A 17,500-nucleotide genomic window follows, 5' to 3' on the forward strand; every position below is an offset into this window, starting at 1 on the left:
TGTGATCTTGGCTGCTGCCCTCAATAAATGGTATGATGGCAGTTTGCTGCGACATCTCTCACAATGTTGCTATTCACACCTGCTTCCATATTGCATTCGTATTCCTTTGTGTGTTTGGGACACTGATCATCATTTTTCACATGGTGGCCATGCTACGCTCAAAAGTGAGGATAATTGTTATAAAACGATGGAGGTGAGCTGCATTGCTGAGCACTGCCACTGGTGAAGAAAGACCACATATTGTCTTTCGTAGTCTAGCTTGCTTCAGATCAGTCAAGAGGATTCTTGCGCATTTCTGGGGATAAAGTGTTTTTTGTATTTATCGTAGCAAGTACCGACCCCATGGGGGGGAAATAATTCATAGTTTGCTCCCCATTCCCCTCCCTGTCCCCACACCAAAAGGAAGAATGTCAAGCTGGGCAAATTTCTATTTTCAAAACCACATGGAATCAAAGGAAACCTGCACAGGCACATCATCAGGGTGCTCTCATTAATCCCTGAAAGCTTCTTCTTCCTCGGTCAAATTCTATCAGAGGAGTAGATGATGGATTCATGCATACTTTCCCTCCATTATGCAGTGCATTCAGAAAGTATTCACATCCCTCGACTTGTGTCATATTTTGTTGTGTTACAGCCTGAATTTAAAATGGATTATATTATAAAAAAGTTTGTCACCGATCCACACAAAATACCCCATCAGGACAAACTGAAAACATGTTTTCAGTAATTTTTACAAATTTATTAAATGTGTTGCATCAATAAGTATTCGACCCCTTTGCTATGACACTCCAAATTAAGCTCTGGTGCATCCGATTTCCTTTGATCTTCCTTGAGATGTCTCGAAAACTTGATGGGAGTCCACTTGGGGCCATTTCAATTGATTGGACATGATTTAGAAAGAAACACACCATTCTTTCCAATGCCCCACAGTTGACGGTGCATTGTCAGAGCAGAAACTCCACCATGAAGTCTAAGTAACTGTCCATAGAATCCCGACTGAAAGAACAAGCAACTGTTAGACTCTGAGAGCATTGAGGTAAAAGATTCTGTGGTCTGAATTATTTGGCTTGGATGCAAAGGGCTATGTCTGGCAGAAAACGAGCACAGCTCATCATCCATATAACACCATCCCTACAGTGAAGTATGGTGGTAGCATCATGCTATGGCTATGCTTTTCAGCGACAGGGACTGGGAGACTTGTAAGGATAGAGGGATCAATGAATGGAGTCAAACACAGGCAAATCCTTGAGGAGAACCTGCTTCAGAGGGCAAAAGACCTTAGACTCCGGCACTGATTTACATTCCAACAGGACAATGACCCCAATCAAACAGCCAAAGCAACACTGGAATGCCTTCAGAACAACAACATGAAAGTCCTTGAGTGGCCCAGCCAAGGTCTAGATTTGAATCCCAGTGAGAATTTGTGGAAAGACTTGATGATTGCTGATCACTGATGATCCGCATCCAACTTGACAAAGCTTGAGCAAATCTGCAAGGAAGACGAGGAGAAAATCCCCGAATCCAGACGTGCAAAGCTGATGCACACATTCCCAGGAAGACTCAAAGCTGTAATCGTTGCCAATGGCATTTCTACAAAGTATCGACTCTGGGGGTTGGATACTTATTGACGCAAGACATTTCAGCTTTTCATTCTTAATTAATTTGTAAAATGCTTTCTGAAGGCACTGCATATAATAATACATGGAATATTGCAATTGCTTACCACTCTACACCCTCTGGAAAGAGAAGGTCAAAGCACCACAAAACCAAGTCGAACATCAAAGAAAAGGTCACACTCTTCACTGCACAACCTTCCACGGCCGCTGATTCAAGTGCAACGAAAAGCTTGATGTGCACAGCTGAATATATCAATTGTTCTAAGCATTCCATTTCTTTGTATATCGTCTTTTGCCTTGGGTCACTTGACCCACCGTGGACAGAACGAACCTGCACCAGCCAAGTTTTACTCGCAGATATTTCCGTTTATGGATATTTTCCAATGGTTTTATGATTATATTTTTCCCCCCTGAGATACTTGCCTTGGATTGCATAAGTATGGCAAATTTCAGCTTTTTCACACATAAGATAATATTTTGTTTTTGCAGTATGTTGCTTCGCGATGCTATATCAAGCGTTCCGCCTGAGAGACTCATCAGGCAGAAGCACATCTGCTGGCTGGAGATTGTTCGAAATGACATCTTCAAAAACTGTGGTGAGTCCAAAAATTTGGTCACGTTTCTTCTTCGTGATGAGGAGCGCACAATATTTTTGACATGTTGTCCAGATATTGTGTCAGAGGGGTACGTTAACCCAGACCGCTCTGAGCCGGGGATCTGATAAGTTCTCCACAGAGGCAGAAAAGACTTTTCAAGTTACTGAGTTCAATTGCTATTTATTATGATTCCCCAATAATCGTTCCAATGAAAGCCAAACCTGATGCTGAAACGCATGGGAGGCAAAAGGCCTCCCTATATATGTTTTCTATAATTAAAAGGAGGTTTATTTACAAAGCATTTGGGGGAAAGTGAGGACAGGACAATCGATATGTAATTGCACAGATGTGGCAGTCGACAGACAAGATAGGAATGAAAGGAACACGAAGTCTTGTATACAAAATAAATATGGCCTAACCCCAGCTATTGCTGCCAAATATCAGACTCATGAGAAACAAAGGGACAGGGACTCGAGGTTGGTGGGTGGCTGCATGGTGATGATGGTGCAAGGCTGGAGCCACTCAAGGTGAAGTGCGGCTTGGGGTTCATTGATGAAGAGGAAGAATGGTGATGAGGGAGGCGGCCAAGCAGAGGAAGGCATGCCTCTACTTATGTCCCCAATGACTCACTTCTGCTGCATGCGCAGACATGACCCAATCTACCTCTGGAACCACCATCAAACATGGCAGATCCCTCTTACTGGCCGCACACTTACATTGCCTTTTTGGCTAGCCTGCCCCTCTCCAGGGCTCCAGAGCTCACTTTGCCTTCATGGCTTGCAGGCCAATTGGTCCGTGATGGTGTCCTTTGGAAAGTGTGTCGTGCCTTCCCATGTGGCTTTAGTGTTCAATGCCACATGTTCTCCACCCGACCTTGCCTGTTACAGAAGATTTTACACAATACCATACTTTCATCCTATTTTGCTCTATCATGGACACTCCCTGCCTCTTCAGTACCTGTTTGACAAAACAACTTACTGTATCTCTGACAAATATCTAATACAGGGGTAAATCAAACTTACTCGATCACACGATCCATACTGAAGTCTAAACACTCTCCATATATTTGCACCACCTCCCCCCTCATCCTCCCTCCCCCTTTCATGTCACAACATTATATGTGCAAAAAAGATAAAGGCTTCTTTTTAACCCCCATGCCATTTTCTGTCCTCTGCTTTCTTCCTCTCTGCTCTCTTATCACACCTCTTCCTGCCTCCCCTGTGCATCTGCATGATGTTGATTCAATGGTAGCCACCATACAGTGTGACTCCCAGGGTACTGCTATGGAAGCAATTTTGTGTTTAATCAAGGTGTGTAGATTGTTCAATCGACACACTCATGAGCCCCAAAGAGTGAACCACTTGTCATTTATTTAATTAATGGAGATGCACTTGTGTATAAACCATTTGGTGTAAACCCTGTTTGTTGTTCCAGCTTGTATAACTTTTAAAATCCGTTTTCATAACAGCTTTATGGGCAACACCTTTCTTTGGACATTCTGCCTTGAATTTCCAATGGATGACCAGGGCATTGAAGTTGGCTATGTTGCTGGAACATGGTAGACCATTCTTTTTGAAAGGCACCATGGAATTTTTTACTCCATAAATAGTTGAAAAGTTGGCTTAAGGTGTCTTTGACTTCTTGAGTATGGCAGCTTGGTTGCCAGGTAGCTCTCATTTTGTGGGGGCATGACTATGCCGCTGATCCCATGCCCCTATTACCGGTACTCATTTTGCCGACCTCGGAAGGACGACAGGCTGAGTCAACCCCACCTGGTGTTAATTCAGCGGAAAAATAGGGCTCAAACTCAGGACACTAAGATCCCAAGCCAGCTACCCTAACCACGGAGCCAACACCAGGCTTAGGGTGTCTTCTGAAATTATGGCATAGTCGATGATGATTCTTGGAATACTCTTCCATTCGGAATTGAACTCGAACTAGACTCGATGAATTATATGCTCCAACTGAGATATCCTTTGTTCTTCGTTTTAATTGCCAATACTTTAATGAACGGTGTATGGTATCTCATTCTACAATCTCACTCCTGGCATCTTGTATTGCATAAACCATATCCAAAAGTCGTTAAAAGCTGATGGAGACATTTTATTCCAGGAAAATCAAAAAGTACAGGGGATTTGATTAAATTTCACCAATTTGTCTTGACATTGCTTGCAACACATGCACACTTATGTCATCTATGTTATGCCAGTTTGATGCCTCCTGCTTAGACATCTTTGAGAAGATTACACAACTATTCCAGACTGTCTTTGAATGGTCCAACCAGATAAAAACTCAAAAGTATAGATTCTGTGGGGGATGATTTCGAGGTTCACAACCCATTTCTGTGAGGATAGCAGTGGTCAGACTTGCGATGGAGGAAATCTAGTGTTAATCCTTATTCATTTTGCCAACCACAATGAGAAGCAAGGAGGAGCTGATCCATCCATCCAATGGGACCATACTCTGTGCATCGCTTTGGTACTGCCTAAGCAGTCTCCTGGGCTATTTGGCACAATCCTGGGTGAGTCGCCACTCCAACACAGGATACCAGCAAGCTGGCACTCATTTTGCCAACCTCAGAAGGATGACAGGCTGAGTCAACCCCACCTGGTATTAATTCAACAGCCAAACGGGATTTGAACTCAGGACCCTAAGGATCCCAAGCCCACCAGTCTCACCATTATGTCAGCACCAGGCAGAGTAGCTGATGTTACAGGAATTTAGCTCCGTCAGAGCAAATGAGTGAGAAGGGATTGGGGATGGTGGTTGATATAGGATGGGAGCGAGTCAGAAGAGGGTGTGTCAGAATGGGTCACCTGTCAGAGGGCACATGGGGGTGAGAATGACTGATTTGACAAGAAGATCAGGGTTCAGGGGTTAAAGGTCAAGATGACTCGGAGATTTTGTGGAGCAGCTCATTGTTGAAATTCCTGCGCATGCTGGCATTGGTGATGTCAAGGAGACTCGATGTAGAATGAAGCACCAGTCTTGCTTGTGAATGTTGGTGTCTATCTATGTCGATGGACAGATAGAAGGATGGACGTAATTAACGGCATACTTATTGAGGTATGCTAACCGCTATGGGAAGCAGGGAGAAATTTACGTTTTGGTTGTTAACATCTTTGATTTATGGTTTACCAACTTTTGATTTATGGTTAAAGAGGAGTACAATGTCGACAAATTTCACCAAGGATGTTTTGCCGAAAAATCTCCCAGTCCCATTTAACCACTGAACCCTGACATTTCTTGTTTAAATCGGTCATACATATTGGCATGTATATACAATGGCCTGCAAAAGTATTCACCCCCCCCCCTCCAAAAGTATTCGCCCACCCAAGGGACCATACGACAATGCAGCGCCAAACGCAGGCGAGTTGGGCCTGAACATTGTTCAAGTCGATCGATATAATCAGTGACAGTGCGAATACTTTTGCCGTGTATGGCCATGGCTTGGAAACGAACAACCAAGCAGCTTGTCGAGCACTCACCAAGTGACTTAAGCATTCAAGCAGGCACTCCAATAAGGAACGACTGGCTTGACAAGCGATTAGCGATCGCCGATTAGTCATATAAACATCATGAACCCTGAGATGCCTGGAATGTCAAGCAATGCCCAAGATGGACAAATTAACACTTTTTTTAGGAGTTGGAACTGGTGCTGAGATCAAAAAAGAAGTTTAAATTTTGAAATTAGGCTGAGATTATGAGATTCTAGAGATTCAAATGAAATAAAGCCACGAATGCTGGCATGTCCAGGCATTTTTAAGCATTGCAATGAATCCAGCGTTTCATAGGTATCATGATCATTCATTCGATGATATGAGTGAGGAAAGTGAAAAAAAAAAACCTTATCATTAAGAAACTATTGCAGCCTGTTCCAAATCAAGGCATTATTGAGCAGGCCCCCCCCAAAAATGGCAAATTAATACCCTAGCGAGGGACAGTAGTGAGGGGACTAAGAATGAGCCTTGATAAATGATATAATTAATTAAGGTCATTAATTATCTTCAAAAGAGTTGTTCACATTAACCCAGACATACAATTTTCATTCATGCACCACCTTGAAGTTTTCTTCGAATGCATGCAAAGTTTCAGGCTGCTAGGTTTCATGGTTTTGGAGTTATGGAGGAGAAACACACACACACACACAGTTTGGGGCTGCGAGGTTTCATGGCTTTGGAGTAATGGAGGTGATGGGTTGACTGACGGACACACACTGCATATATGTGCATACATATTAGGGTGAGGGCACCAAGTCAAGCACCATCACGGCTATTGCTGCACGATCTGGGAACATCAAGTACCATCTGTCAGATGGACACATTGTCTTCCACCCCACCAATCACCAGCAGGAGATATCACCAATTGAGGAATCATCTTCATTGTAACTCCTGACTGTTCAAATCACAACTCGTTTTACAAAACTGGAACTGGAACTGGAACAAAACTGGAAAAAAAAAACTACACTGGAAATGTGTGGCTTTGACAGACGTTTGTGTGGGAGGATGAGATCTTTCTGAACATGAGATCATGAGATCATGTTCATCTTTCTGAACATGAACATGAGATGAGATCAACATGCTTTGTCATTTGCAGAGATTACATCACATTTTAACACACACTATGAAATAACTATTCCAATGTATCCCCCATTTTATCCTCCCTAGACCTGATCTGTAACAATATTCATATTATATATGTAAATATATTGTTACGAATTTCGGTCCGCCCGGCGTGCGATCGGCCACGTAACTCAAATCGCGACCGCGTTGCCCACCGGAACGGACAATTCAGTCGTGACCCTCCTGGAACAACGCCAGGAGCTAGTCACGGGTGGGTCTTTCGACCCCACCACAATCATGCCAATCGGCCACCCGCGCAGGATAGGGTTGTTTGCCAAACTCGACCTACCTAAGTACCTGCGCGGGTAGTTAACCGGGCGATCGTACCTCGCCGCTGGCCGGCCTATGACACGAACCGCTTAAGCGGTCCGTTCCGTGCTTCAGTGATAACCGAGCGGTGTTATCGCCGGCCCCGACGGATGTGATTATTTACCAGGTGCTTACACCTCTCTACCAATTCCTTCCGTGATGCAAGATGGAACTTTCAAACAAGGGAAAGGACGCAACGAAACGGGGAACAGTTCAATAAGCACATTTATTGCACACTCAGACAAGCATGTATTTTAGAGCCATACAGTAATTCAGGCACGTATACAGTGAAAGCAAGCAAAGGCAGAGTTACAACCGAATACGAGCAATGAGAATGTGCATGCACAGTCACTTACACAGGTCTACTTTACAAGACGGCGCCAACACATGCACTTACACAAAAGCAAAGGAAAAAGCCACCCTCAAAGGCAAGGGTGGCAGACAGGTTCGTGGACCAAATGTGCGTGGAACCTGGATGAGCGGCCAGGTCCTCGAGACCGAAGGGTTTACCCGCGCCCTCGTGGCGCGATGGCGGGCAAGCCGCGATGTCAGCATAGCTGCGCCTGGCTTCGTGCCCCTGGCGTGGCCGGTGAGCTCTCTCCGTCAATCGCCCCCGTCTGCCTTTCCCGTCTGCTTCGAGCTCCGTCTCCCGACTCTGCCCCACCGACACTGCCACACCGACACTGCCGCCGTCTGCCTCTTCGAGCTCCGTCCGGTTCTCCGACCCCTCCAGACTGCCACTCTCCAGACCCGATTTGACTGCCACTCTCCAGACCCGACTTGACTGCCACTCTCCAGACCCGACTTGACTGCCTCGAGCTGCACCGTGCTCGCGCTTATATTGGCCGGGGGAGGAGCGCATATGCAAATTTGTGGATCACAGCGGGTTCGGAGGCGGGGCTACACCACCTGATGCTCAGCCATTGGATGGAAGAAAAGTGGGCGTGAATCATTCTTGATCCGATTTCTCCTTCGAAAGGATCCATTCACAACCCATGGCACGACGTTTGGTAGAAAGGCGAAGGTGGTGGGAGTTTGAGCCGTAGTTGTTTGGGAAGGGTGTTGGCGGTGGCGACCTGGCCGCTGGCGGGCGTCGCCTGAGAATGGCGGTGAAGCGACGCCTGCGGGGTGGAGCCGTGGAGGCAAAGAGGCGAAGGTGGTGGTGTTTGAGTTGTAGTTGTTTGGGAATGATGTTGGTGGTGGCGATTTGGTTGTTGGGGAATGATAGAGGGGGGAAGGGGAGATAGATGATTGGTCCAAAATAATGATAGAGAAAAGTAAAATGGCGAACTCAAAGGATCACAGCCCTGTGAACACGGAAATTCCCTCTAAACAACGGTGGGGAAATCTAACTACACATATACTTATCGTCATAACTGATCTAAGGTCCTTTCTGGTGTTGTGCAAATTTCCACAGCCGTAACAATATATATTACCAGACCATGTGACCTATCGATTATTCGTGAACATCCTGGTATCCCTAAGGCTTGGGGAACACGTGTGTTAAGTTTCCTCTTGATCTGACCAGCCCTTCTGCCAAAGCATATGGCAAATGACGTCATAGGTGTGAGCGTTTTGTTCCTCATGGATCGGTCATACCTGTAAAGTTTTGCCTTGTATATTCAGCCATTTCAGAGAAGAAGATTTTTTAAAGTAAAAAGAGAAAAACGAAAACAATGCAATATGGCTGCTGAACCACATGACCGATGACATAATCAATTTTTTTCTGTGGACCAATTTATCCTGAGATGACCCACGAAAATTTTCGTACTGATTGGATGTAGCATTTTAAGGATGCAATTATGACATCATAATGAAGGCACCTGTGACATCATAAAAAAAATCACACTTCTTCCCCCGATGCAGAACTTGCCAAGTGCCAAGTTTCAATTTTTTCTTGAGTGTGGTGTGAGATACAGAGGTCCAAACTTATTCCATTTTTACAACATGGCTGCCACACCACGTGACCTATGACATCATAATTATCAATATATTCTGCATGAGTAGTCGATCCTATGGTGAAAATTTTGTCTCAATCCGACAAGTGGTTTCAGAGAAAAACACTCACCTTCTGTGCAGACAAACAAAATCCACCCCCTCTCCAAACGTTGCCATGGATACATCAAATTGTTCATTTCATTAAGATTAAAAGTGACAATCTTAATCAAAGCTCAGGTCAATCGGATAAAAATTGACGATTTTTCAGATGAAATTTGATTATTTTAGAAATTTCACCTTGAGTTGACCTTTGACCTTTTGATCTCAAAAATAGTTGGTTTCCCAATTCAGTGATGCACTATGCAATTGCTGTTTCATTCCCAAGTCAATCGGATGAAAATTCATGATTTTTCAGAGAAAAATTGATGATTTTAGAAGTTTGACATTGAGTTGACCTCTGACATTTTGACCTCAAATAGTTGGTTTCCCAATTCGGTGACGCAATATGCAAATCCTGTTCAACTTTCAAGTCAATCGGATGAAAAATGACGATTTTAGAAATTCGACCTCAAGATGACCTTTAACCTTTGACCTCAAAATCAATAGGCTTTTCAGTTGAGACTACCTCTGCAACTTGGGAAAGTTTCATGACTATCGGTTTAGAATTGTGACCTGTAGGTGACAAACAGACAGACAAACAGATGAATAATACAAGCAGTCATAGACTGGTACTTACGAAATCGTCAACTTGACCTCTGACCTTGTCTAATAAAAGCTGTCTCGAGAGAAGGTAGCGACGCAAACCAGAAGTTTCTACGATGATTCTATTACCAAACCATCAAAAGTCTAATGTTTGACCTCACTGTGACCTTGACCTTTGACCGATTTTGACCAAAATCTAATCAGCGCTAGCCATCACCCTCCTAAATCACATGGTGTAATTTGACATTGGTAGCTTCTTCTGTTCTCGAGTTATTGTGCCTACAAACAAACACACAAACAGAGGACGGAATTCATCAATATACTTACGAAATCTTTAGATTTCGTAAGTAAAAATCGACTGACCAATATACTTGAAAAATCTTCAGACAAATGGACAGACAAACGGAACCAAATGCAACACCAATACCCTCTCCTCTGGCAAAGGTAAATAAAAGATGAGAGATTGAGATACCTGCAACTTGGTCAGCTTCTCCAATTCTTGATTCACCAACAAAAATATTTGCTAACTTTGGGACCAAGGGAGAGTCCATGGCCGCACCATCGATTTGGAAGAACATAATGTTGTTCAAGCTAAACTCATCTTGGCTTCATGGTTAGGGTGGTGGGATTGGGATCCTAGCATCCTTAGTTCAAATCCCACTCAGCTGTTGAGTTAATACCAGGTGGAGTTGACTCTGCCTGTCATCCTTCTGAGGTCGGCAAAATGAGTGCCAGCTTGCTGGTATACTGTGTCGGAGTGGCGACCCATCCAGGATTGTGCCCATTAGCCAAGGAGACTGCTTAGGCAGCACCAACGCTCTGCACAGATTATGGTCTCAATGGAATGGAAGCTAAACTCAACATCCCTTGTTGCCACGTTCATCAATTCCATGAAGACAGATTCAGAAATGGGCCGATGCTCAAGTTCTGTGTGGTGCAGAAGATGTGCGCATATATCAATGGTCTCTGTCAAAGGGATGTTTGTGAACAGACTATCAATTTCAAAAAGAACACATTACGTTCTCCAAACCAGTCGGACACATCTCCCTTGTGGCATCAGCAAAAGTGAAAATCTCTGATGACAAACCTGAAGACCCAATCATACGCTCGTTGCAGTGCAGTAACTCTCGCAGCCATTTTGCCATCTGATGTTTGGCAGAACCGATGGCAGAAGCATCGATTGGTGGTCTGTAGGATGACTTTAGAGGTGAGGTTGAGGAAGTGAGTGAGGGCTGAACCAAGGACCAGATGGTGGAAGCGGAAGGAGGAAGACTGTTGCGTGAAATTTAGGGAGGAGGTGAGACAGGCGTTGGATGGTGGTAAAGATGGGTGGGATGATTGGGCAACTACAGCAGAAGTGGTGAGGGAGATAGCTAGGAAGGTACTTGGTGTGACATCTGGACAGAGGAAGGAAGATAAGGAGACTTGGTGGTGGAACGAGGAAGTACAGGAAAGTATAAGGAAGAAGGGGTTGGCGAAAAGGAAGTGGGATAGTCAGAGAGATGAAGAAAGTAGGCAGGAGTACAATGAGTGATGGCGAAAGGCAAAAAGAGAGGTGGCAAAGGCCAAGGAAAAGGCATATGACGAGCTGTATGAGAAGTTGGATATAAAAGAAGGGGAAAAGGATTTATACCGATTGGCAAGACAGAGGGACCGAGCTGGGAAGGATGTGCTGCAGGTTCGGGTGATAAAGGACGCAAATGGGAATGTGCTGACAAGCGAGGAGAGTCTGTTGAGAAGGTGGATGGAGTACTTTGAGGAGCTGATGAATGAAGAAAATGAGAGAGAGAAGGTTGGAAGAGGTGGAGATAGTGAATCTGGAAGTGGGGTGGATCAGTAAGGATGAAGTGAGGACTGCTATGAAGAAGATGAAAAGTGGAAAGGCAGTTGGCCCAGATGGTATACCAGTGGAGGCATGGAAGTGCTTAGGAGAGATGGCAGTGGGGTTGTGAACCAGATTGTTTAATAAAGTCTTGGAAAGTGAGAGGATGCCGGAGGAGTGGAGATTAAATGTACTGGTTCCGATTTTCAAGAATAAGGGTGATGTGCAGAGCTGTGGAAATTACAGAGGGATAAAGTTGTTAAGCCACACCATGAAGGTGTGGGAAAGAGTAGTGGAAGCTTGGTTGAGAGGAGAGGTGACGATCTGTGAGCAGCAATATGGGTTTATGCCAGGAAAGAGCACTACTGATGCGATGTTTGCTTTGAGAATGTTGATGGAGTAGTATAGGGAAGGCCAGAAGGAGTTACATTGTGTGTTTGTGGATTTAGAGAAAGCTTATGATAGGGTGCCAAGAGAGGAGTTGTGGCATTGTATGAGGAAGTCAGGAGTGGTGGAGAAGTATGTGAGGATCGTGCAGGATATGTATGAGGACAGTGTGACAGCGGTGAGGTGTGCGGTAGGAATTACGGACCGGTTTAAGGTAAAAGTGGGATTGCACCAAGGATCGACTCTGAGCCCTTTCCTGTTTGCAATGGTGATGGACAGGTTGACGGACGAGATCAGACTGGAGTCTCCATGGACTATGATGTTCGCGGATGACATCATGATCTGTAGGGAGAGTAGGGAGCAGGCTGAGGCGAGCCTCGAGAGGTGGAGGTACGCACTGGAGAGAAGGGGAATGATAGTCAGTCGGAGTAAGATGGAGTACATGTGCGTAAATGAGAGGGAGGGTGGTGGTATGGTGCGGTTGCAAGGAGTTGAGGTGGGGAAGGTGGATGGGTTTAAATACTTGGGATCAACTGTCCAAAGTCACGGAGAGTGTGGGAGAGAAGTGAAAAAGAGAATGCAGGCAGGATGGAGTGGGTGGAGAAGAGTTGCAGGAGTGATTTGTGACAGAAGGGTAGCTGCAAGAGTAAAGGGGAAAGTATATAAGACGGTAGTGAGACCAGCTATGTTGTATGGTTTGGAGGTGGTGGCACTAACAAAAAGACAGGAAGCGGAGCTGGAGGTGGCAGAGTTAAAGATGCTGCGATTCTCGTTGGGAGTGATGAGGATGGATAGGATAAGAAATGAGTATATTCGAGGGACAGCACAGGTTGGACGGTTTGGAGACAAAGTGAGAGAGGTGAGATTGAGATGGTTTGGACATGTGCACAGGAGGGAAGTGGAGTATATCGGGAGAAGGATGTTGAAGATGGAGCCGGCAGGCAGGAGGAGAAGAGGAAGGCCAAAGAAGAGGTTCATGGATGCGGTGAGGGCGGACATGCGGGTGGTTGGAGTGTCAATGGAAGATGTGGAGGATAGAGCGAAATGGAGACGGTTGATCCGCTGTGGCGACCCCTAACGCGAGCTAGCCGAAAGAAGAAGAAGAAGATGTTTGGCAGAACCGTCCATGGACAGAATTGATCTCAGTGGAACATTCTGCTTGTGAATCTTCAGTAAACCGGAAATTCTCGAAAAAAAGAGAGCCCACCGGCTTAATCCTCTTGTAAAATTTCCTCAACAGTTCATCACGTTTATGCAGCTGGAGCAACCTCTTGCTTTTTAATTCTCCAAGCTTGTTGTGTGGTCACATTTATCAACGCTACCCAGCTGTTGAAAGTTGGACTTATCCTTCATATTATTCTTGGCAGTAATGCATTCCCTTTGTATATGGAAGTCAGAAAGGCCGTCGGGGACTCTACAGTCGGCATATGTCAAATCACAAAGTCTAACCTTCAACGCCTGATCGACTCCAATGGAGACCGCATGATGTTTGCTCAACTGCTCAAAAATAAGCTCAAACTCTGTAAAAATTTCCTCTCTTAATGTTGTTGTCTGGAATGTTGAACCCAAAACCACGAGCGAGAACAAACCCCTCAGTGTCAGATAGGGTATAGTCCGACATGTTGAGAACATGCTTGGATGAACCACTAATGATCAAACCAAAACGTTTCACCTTGAACTGATCAATATTTCTATCATGTTTCTGTCTTGCAGCCAACTCAACATGGTCATCAATCTTTGCAATACATCTCCATATAGCGGCTGGGGAAGGTTTATTATTTTTTTTATTTTTTATTTTTTTGGGGGGTGGGGGGGGGAGTCTTCGAATGAAGATGGCAGGAATATCTGGGATAATTAACATCCACCAATGATCATTGCTGGCAGACAGTACCTCCAGCTTAATGTCCCTCCGATGGATGGCGCACACACTAGCGCATCAAACTGACAGTGCACAGCAGCTGGGAGCAGGTTCTAACCCTGACTCGACAGCTCAAATGAATACAAAGAACTAAAGAAATACAAATTTCTCCTGTAAAAAACAAGTTAAATAAAAAAAAAATTTAAATAGTTATGGACATTGATGGTTAAAGTTTAACGTTCGCTTCATCAACTCATGATGCGAGTCATTGTCAAAGCATAATTATAATATTTGAAATGCCAACATGAAGATTGCTTGATTAACACCGAAATTGTTCGTGTGTATGGGAGTAATAACAGTCGTGATTTCCCTCCTCATCAGACTGCGATGCTTTAGAGATGCAGCAACACTCAAAATAATTTGTTGTATTATCCATTGTGGCCCTAATAGGGAGGTTTTGAAAGGATTTTTTTTTGTTTGTTCATCCACAAAGCTATCCATCCCACAAGTTTATTGTAGAAACAAAGTTTCTTGTATTTTCGGCAGTTTACATCCCAATGGCTATCCTTTTGGCTTTTCATCCTCCATCGCGAACCAGTCACCTTTCGTACTTGGTGTAACATTGTGGATGCTTGCTGCAGTCCTTTCTCCTCATCCTCTGGCTGCTGGGTCTTGGCCCTAGCTCCATAGTCACTCGGGGCCCCATAGAATAGTGAAGAGCTTGCTCTGCTATCTCTGCAAAAATCTGAGAACGCATTATGGCATTGCATTCTCTCTGACTGAGCGAACCTGCAGAGTGCAGGGACATCCTGCTGTCAGAACTCATCAAGCAGCTCCAAACTTGGCTGGGGAAGAACGTGGAGTATGACGATACTGCCCGCCTTTTGGGAGACCTTCTGGAGCTTCTTCATGACAATAGCATGGTGAGTGTCACAACCTTGGATCAATTATTATTTATGTTTTGAAGCAATATTACTGTATCATAGGAAGGACCAGCAAATGTGCTCAGAGATCCATTAATTTATTAATGCGTACTGTATCAAGTTCACTTACATCAGTTGTGTTTATTGAAAGGGACCACCCTGATATGTATACAAATGGTGGTATATTTGACAGCCCCATGCCCCCCCCTCAACCCACTATATTGAATGATGCATTCGCCTATACATCCCACTTTCCCCTCCACCATACTCTTCCCAATCCACCGCAACGACCTTGCAATCATTCATACCATGTTTTTCTCTTATTTTTTTTTGTCATATTTTAAATATTCATTTTACTCCTCCACCTCCAGCTATCACTTTTATTCAGGAATGCACTTGTTGGGTCTGACTCGAGCTGTGCTTTTGGGCGTCAGCAGTTCATTCAGCACACGGAATGCATCGGCAGGATCGAGGCCTTTGTCACGAACAGAATGTAATCGTCAGCAGGCAATGATGTTACAATCTCACCTTTTTGTCTGCCAGATGACCCAAAGAGAGAGGCACATTCCCATTAACCCAGCTATTGGAGATGTTATTTGAACGTGCTTCGCCTCGTGCGTGACTACAGAAGCCAACGACAGGCAACACACTGCACGGGTTGCCATGGCAGGAATGCTAATTCGCTGTTTTGATGCCACCAAAATTGGGAGGAATAAAGAATTGCCATTCCTCACACAGTTTATAACCTTTGGGTTCTTACCAACGTCCGTAGTCCCGCCCTGTTGTTGAAAATTGTCAGCTTTCTATTTCCCCCGCAAATGCCCTCTTCATGTCGGACCGTTCTGCTGTTGACAGTTTGCATTAGCCAAACTATGGTAGTGGTGAGGACAAAGTATGGCTTAGTTATCTTGCACCGTTCTTGAAGAGCAACGTGTGACAGTGACATTTTGGACCATCTGAATTTGTGTCGTTTGTCTTGCTGTGTATAGCAGGTGACCAAAAAAAAAAAAATCCCATTAGGCCAGGGCCTATTCACCAGGTGCAAAGAACGTCTGGTGAAAAATTTGGCTCGGGCTAAATCGATGGATGAATTGGCTTCGACCAAGCAATGAATTCAGATGAATTTCACAAAAACGATGATCATGCCTCCGATACCACCATAAAGGGTACACACAGCAATGAGTACTCCGTCTTCACTTCAGTCGAGTCCCATTATTGCATTCCTTGGTGGAGTCTGTCATTCTATTGTTTCTCGAAATAGATAATAATTTTGAGATTTGACTTTTATTCTTTAAAAAAAAAAAATCACAGATATCCGTTTCCTACGGCAGTGCTAACATGGTGTCGAAATACAGCGGCTCTTCGTTCGATGTATGCCTCCAGCCTCGTGATGCATTTGTACCCATTCAAGAAGGAATACAATCTTGACAGATGAGTTTTACCTGAAAGCTGTGCTTTGCAAAATCTGACGGAATGCCAAGGTAATTCTCATACACTGACTTTGGGTACCATTTTTGTGTTGATCCATTAATTATTTATTCCTGACTAAGGCAGTCTCTCGTCTCCGGGTTGCTTCGATGGGTTGTGTTGCTTTCTCTGTTCTTTTTTTTTGGAGGGGGGAGGGGAAGGGGGGGTTTCATGTTTTTCAGTTACTGCAAATTGCATCTCCACAAATCAGAAATTGTGAATGGTCTTGCCTGCACCACACAGTTTGCACCCTCGCGGCAAAATGATGGTTGTCACACGTTCATCTGCGACGTATGGCCGTCATGCCCTAAATGACAGATCTTGTGATCCCACATACCTCTCTCTCTCCCCTTGTTGTCATGTACCCTTCCTTCCCTTCCCCTTCGTCTTGTCTCCTCCACACCTCCTTTGCTTTCTCCCCTCACTCCTCTGACATGCCATATCTTTCCTTCCTTGCCTATCCTCCCACTCCTCTTCTTCTCAATTATAATTTTTCAAACCTACATCTGCTCCTTCAACTTTCATCTTATCACCTTCACCAATGAAGGTGGACAGAGGATGTGTTTTGACCCATATTTGTTTTGTTGTCTCTGTCTGTCTGTCTGTCTGTCTGTCTGTCTGTCTGTCTGTCTGTGTTTTGGCAAGATATCTCAAAAAGTTATGGATGGATTCGGATGAAATTTTGTGGATGGATTCGGACGAAGCTTTGTGGACAGGTTTGGTGTGTGACAAGGACAAATTCAATCGATTTTTGGTGAAGATCCTGATCCGGATCCGACTACTAGGATTTTAAGTGATTCTTCACAATTGAGAGATCGGGCCAAAACCTATATGTTGCACGATGTCTCAAAAAGTTGATGATGGATTATGACAAAACTTGGTGGACAGGTTGGATGGGTGAAAAGAACATGCTGATTAGATTTTGGTTGAGGTCTGCTTGCAGATCCGGCCTATCAGTGGGATACAAAGCGTAAAGTAATTAACCTGGTGGAGGTATGCGCTCTACTGGGTGCCCTTCTAGTTTGATTTTCTTTTTATACGGTGGCTGCATACTTTGGTTAATTGGCTTTTGAGGCTGAATGCTTGTTGGAAACATCTGTTGTCCTCATGGTTATGGTGGTCCAGGTTTTTGAAGTTCATGACACCACTTCGGCAATATTGCAATAAGATATTTGAATTATTTTATTTTAAAAGTCCAAACAATGTTTCATGAAAAAAAATAAATTTTGGACATCTGCACAAAAGAATCAGGCAATTATG

At 44.3% G+C, this 17,500-nt stretch overlaps 1 protein-coding gene across 1 annotated transcript in view; it reads left to right on the plus strand.

The window, feature by feature from the left end:
- The window catches only part of LOC147033942 (dedicator of cytokinesis protein 1-like), a 681,090-nt gene that overhangs the window by 292,797 nt on the left and 370,793 nt on the right, over positions 1-17,500 (plus strand). Inside the window, exons 25-26 of the mRNA XM_085873660.1 lie at positions 2,106-2,212; positions 14,646-14,773. Of these exons, the coding sequence (XP_085729786.1) occupies positions 2,106-2,212; positions 14,646-14,773 (235 nt within the window). The remainder of the gene's footprint in view (positions 1-2,105; positions 2,213-14,645; positions 14,774-17,500) is intronic.

Source organism: Eptatretus burgeri, chromosome 1 (genome assembly GCF_056783735.1).
Source record: "Eptatretus burgeri isolate ZD-2024b chromosome 1, Ebu_testis_v1, whole genome shotgun sequence".
In the NCBI taxonomy this organism is placed as follows: Eukaryota; Metazoa; Chordata; class Myxini; order Myxiniformes; family Myxinidae; genus Eptatretus; species Eptatretus burgeri.